At 55.1% G+C, this 4,946-nt stretch overlaps 1 protein-coding gene across 1 annotated transcript; it reads right to left on the reverse strand.

Moving 5' to 3' along the window:
* Positions 1-1,108: 1,108 nt before the first annotated feature.
* Positions 1,109-2,476, reverse strand: LOC123177107 (ethylene-responsive transcription factor ERF061). The gene has a single exon (XM_044591045.1). The coding sequence runs from the start codon at positions 2,339-2,341 to the stop codon at positions 1,490-1,492; it is 852 nt and encodes a 283-aa protein (XP_044446980.1). The 5' UTR covers positions 2,342-2,476; the 3' UTR covers positions 1,109-1,489.
* Between the last annotated feature and the right edge of the window lie 2,470 nt (positions 2,477-4,946).

Here is a 4,946-nt window from a genome sequence, read left to right on the forward strand (position 1 = left end):
AAGCTCTAGTTCCCCTTGTGGGCGACGGCGTCGTACCCTCGTCGTGCTCCTTCTTGAAGGCGTCGCCTCGGGTTCCCGGAATCACGGTGGGCGCTTTGCGGTGCGTATGAATAAGTGGTAGCGCTCCTTCGGCTTGGAGATGGACTGGCATAGGTGGTGGTCGTCATTTGGCGTCATGGTGGCGTCGATGGCGGAGGAACCTGCCAAGGTTGGTACCTCAATCTGCTCTGAAGATGGACAAGTGGAAGATGGTGGCGAAGACACATGTGAGTGCGTCGGACTGGATTGTGCCCCGGACCCGGTATGTGGCTCGGTCGGGGCTTCCAGCTTTAGATGTTAGGCTTAGGTGAGAGGCCTGGGTATGTGGCCCAGCTTGCACCCCTTCATCATATGGATAGGAGTAGCGGCATATGTTGCCAAGATGGCGGATTCAGGCATATTATTGTACTACTTTGTAAGGTCCTCGAGAATAATTAATAAAATGGCCGCATGCATCTTCCAGATGCAGAGGCCGGGGGTCATCCTCTTTTTCTAAAAAAATAAAAAAAAAGGAAAATATTTGTTCGCACCGTACGCACGGACGGGCGATTGACCCGAATCTATCGACCAGCGTTTCCCTGCGCCAGTCATTCATCCAGAGCAGAGCGTTTCACTGTAGTTCCGTACTAGTACTACTACCTGTGATTACTGAAGAAGAATCGCCATGGAGTGAGTGAGTAAATGAAGCTTTGGATCGGCCAATTAGGATCATGGTGTGCTGTTATCCGTCGAGACATTCCAATCATGGATGGATGGATGGCCTGGCCCAGATCTTGGGGGATTGGTTGAGAAGTGAGAGATATGGCCCGGCCGTGGAGCCCAGCTCAACGGACTACTGTTTGCGGCACATGCTTGCAGCGACAAATGCTGCACATGTGTCTATCCCTCAATTCTCCGTTGGACCACAACAAATCTGCAAGGTTCCTTTCAGAAAATCAAGATGAACCTACCATGGCCTTCTTCCTCCTCGAGCGCCTTCCGCTGTTACTGTGGAGTGAGGCTGGGGGCTGAATGAAAAGGAAAAACAGAGGAGGACCAACAACAATGGTGCTGGCTGAAGAACGGACACTGAAATGAACACTTATGTAAGACTTTAGAGAGGGTATGAATTAGCTTTACAACTTTGTCGATGCGATGTGATGAGTAAACTCACGACACGACACGACAGATGCAGAATGCAGTTGCTAGTAATGGTAATTAGTATAGTATGGTCTCTAGGAGACGCCCGATTTTCCTGGGCATTTTATTGCTCATATAGTGACAGGTTAACTGTAATCCTCCCTCCCAACACATGGAGAATCAATCAATCCTACTACGAGCTCGCCTCCGACAGACAGACACCGCAACCATGTCCACTCCACGCCATGAATGGGATGGGATGGGATGGATGGACCTTGTTGCTGGTTGGCTTTGCGTCTGTCCGCGCCTCGGATCGGTCTAGTTCTACTGGCTAGAAGTTGAGCATCTCCCAGATCAGCTCCGGGTCGAAGGACGGCATCCGCTGGAGCGAGCACTCGAAGTCGGCCGCCGACAGCACCCCCTCCGGCGACCCGTACGACGACGTCGTCGTCTCGGACGTCGTGGCGCTCTCGGAGACCACGGGGCGCGGGGCCGTCGGCGCCACCGGGGCGGCCTCGGCGGACGCGGCGCGCTGGGTGTTGTTGCTCTGCTGCTGCTGCTTGGCCTCCTCGCGCAGCCGCCTGGCGCGCGCGCGCTTGCGGGCCATGCGGACGCGGATGGCCTGGATCTTGGCGTCCACGGCGTCGCGGAGCTGGCGGAGGGCGTCGGGGAAGCGGGCGTCGTCGGCGCCGTCCATGACGCCGGGGAAGTTGAGGCGCGCGTACTCGCCGCGGAGCCGGTAGGCGGCGCGGTCGTAGGCGTGCGCGGCGGTCTCGGGCGAGTCGTAGGTGCCGAGCCAGACGCGCACCCGGTTCTGCGGCAGCCGGATCTCCGCCACCCACTTGCCCCACTGCCGCTGCCGCACGCCGCGGTACATCTTCCTCCCCGCCGCCGCCGCCGCCGCGTCGTGCGACGCCGCGGTTCCAGGAAAAGGAAGAGCGTAGCCCGACGAGGAGCTGGCAAGATGGTGGTGCGGCTGCGTGGCGGCGAAGCTGCGGAGGAGCTCGCTCTGGCGGTAGTAGACGCTGGAGCCGAGCGGCGGGATGGTGACCGGGGGCGGGAGGTGGGAGAAGACGGTGTCGAGGGCGCTGGCGCCGCCGGGGGAGAGCAGGAGGGAGGACACCGCGGAGCGCACCTCCCCCGTGAAGCTGGACGGGGACAGCGTGCGGAGGCTGGCGTCCATGGATGCTGGCCGCGGCCGGAGCGAGTTGGTTCGGAGCTCGGGTGTTCACGGGCGGGGCGGGAATGGCATCCTTGGCCGGGGTAAAAGGCGAGTCTTGTTGGTGATTAGCGGGGAGTGTGAGATGTTTGTTTGTCTGAGCCAGGTGCGCGTCGTGTGGCTTTATATAACCCACGGACGCCGGGCGCCGTGGTCACCATGACGCCCCCGGGAATTGGGAATGGAATGGATTTGTATGTACAGTATGAACTGAGCCCGACGCAGTTCAGACTGCTAACCGGCTGAGCGATGTGTCAATAGCTGAATTGCACGGAGTTAATGTGACGCCACTTGGTCAACTTCTCGGCATGTTTACACCCGTAATCGTTCATGTGATGAACCGCCCAAAGAAGAAGAGATGGACACAGAGAGAGATCACCATGTTTGACGGGTTCATGCTCACTCCCATGTCAAAACACCGAAGAATCCCATTGGTCATTCTGTGCGCCAGTGATTAATCATTGGAGATGAGAAATTCAACAACATGGTACCCTTCATTTCAACCCATGGTACATCCTTTTGCTTCCCCTCTCGCAAAAGCGGCCGCTAGGGGTCAAGAATTCGTTCCTTCTAGCCTCTGTCAGTCAGCTTGTGGACTCGCTTCCCCTCTATCTGCCACCCTGGTGGCTAGCAGTTAGTGTTAGGCTTTTTTTTAAAAAAAAATGCATGGGCAGTGATTGAGTGGATGCCCATATTTCATCTTTGAGTTTGTTTTTTGGGCTCCGATTTTCCTTGAATCAGTTCGTCGAGAAGAACTCGACGGAGTTGTAGCGTAGACTCCCGCCGTTTGCTGCAAGGTTAGAGTTTTTCACCGTGCGTGTGCAATGGCGAGATCTAGTGTCAAGTGTTGAATCGGTTTTATAGATTCAACATCGGCCACTATGGCTCCAACACGATGATCCCTAGCAGCACGTGCATGAAGATTTTCCGATTGTCATCTGCAAGACCATGCCGACTCTAGTACGTGAGCGGTGGTGACATCAGTGCATCGGAGATTTGTTCTGTCGACGGTAGTGATCGTTTTGGTAATATTATTCAGTATGATGACAATTCCTTCAAGTGTACACGGCAATTTTCACACGCTGCCCGCCAAAAATTGTCATGTGTTTTTGAAGAATTGGACACAAAATTTTTTGCAATGGCATGCCTTCCAATGATCATTCGGAGTAGGTAAAATTCTCCCAAGAAGACGGAGTATCAACAATAAAAGATGAGTCACAGGGCGTTGAATTCTGAGTAGTAGCACCACAGTACCAAACGATGGACGTGGCAGTCTGGAGAATCTGGCGGGTGGGTGGAGGGCGGGGGACACGTGGGGGAGGGGGCCACGCAGGTACGGGGGCTGATTGTCAAAGCTAGGAGAAGAGAAGAAGGTCGGAACGGGACGCGATTACGCCCATCGGTCATCACAGCCGTGAAGGAGGCGCCAAAAGCTAACTTTTGGCATTTATGGGGATTAGTTGCGGCGACAGCGGCGTCTCTCCCGGGCCAAGGCCACGTCGCACCGCCGTCCCCTACCCATGGCACATCGGCATCGCCTCGCCGCCCGTCCGCTCCACCGGTTGGACGCGGACGCGGTCCTCCGTGAGCCGGCTGGCACCGTCGGCGGCCCCGCGTATCCCGCGCCGGGACGATCGATCGATGATGAGAGGACCGCTTTCTTCTTCCTTGCCTTCCCGGCGGGGGAGAAGGAAAGGGGACGGGCGCATGTGCGGCGACGTTAACCCGCGCGCGTGTGTCTGTTTCCCCGGTGGGAAGGGGAGGCTTGCACGGTTTGTGAGCCGTGGTACAGGAGGGCTTTTGCTCCGTTTTGTGTGGCGCCATGTGTCTGGTCCCATGCATGCCCCGTTGTTTTCGTTTGGCACACCCTTGATCTTCACCGGCTCCCTGAGAAGCATCTCCTCTCCCTCTGCTCCGTGGAGACGCATTGTAGCCAGTTTGGCTCATTGGCGAGCCGCACATGATTTTCGTGGATAGCCTAGCATTTGTATTATCAAGGAAACTAGCCTTAAATGGCCTCCACTCCGTTGCCAAACACAAACCTTACCCCCTCAGCAATCATCGCCGCATCAGCGCGCAGAGGCGACGACCCTCCCCCGCCGCAAAGATGCAGATCTTTGTGATGATCCTTTTTTTTAGGGATCAAGACCATCGCGTCAGAGGTGGAGTCCTTGAATGCCATTATTATTTTTGTTAAAATAAAGTGAATTATGACAAACAAAATTCCAAAATGATTTTTGATACTACACAACTTTAGGATATTTTAGTTAGTCTGGTTTTTTCCATGTCGGCAAAAATTTATAAATTGATGATTAGATCGCCCAAGTTGGTAAATAAGAGATGGAGCGAGATCGGGTCACTGCGTGAAGGGACAACGTGAGATGTGAGGATTGCTACTCACGGGGTAAAAAACGTGTATATATTTGACAGCACACCACAACAAAGAAACAGAAAGGCAGTTAACTTTCGGCTTCTTGATTCTTCCTTGTATGCGTCATGGGTTGTCTGAAGTGGCCTAGGACGGAACCGACAACGGGGTCCTCGGCCCGGTCCACCTAGCCGGAAATCG

Source organism: Triticum aestivum, chromosome 1D, assembly GCF_018294505.1.
Source record: "Triticum aestivum cultivar Chinese Spring chromosome 1D, IWGSC CS RefSeq v2.1, whole genome shotgun sequence".
Classification (NCBI taxonomy): Eukaryota; Viridiplantae; Streptophyta; class Magnoliopsida; order Poales; family Poaceae; genus Triticum; species Triticum aestivum.

Excerpts from the sequence above, each read along its gene's own strand:
- LOC123177107 (XM_044591045.1), bottom strand. The coding sequence starts at position 2,341 with ATGGACGCCAGCCTCCGCACGCTGTCCCCGTCCAGCTTCACGGGGGAG.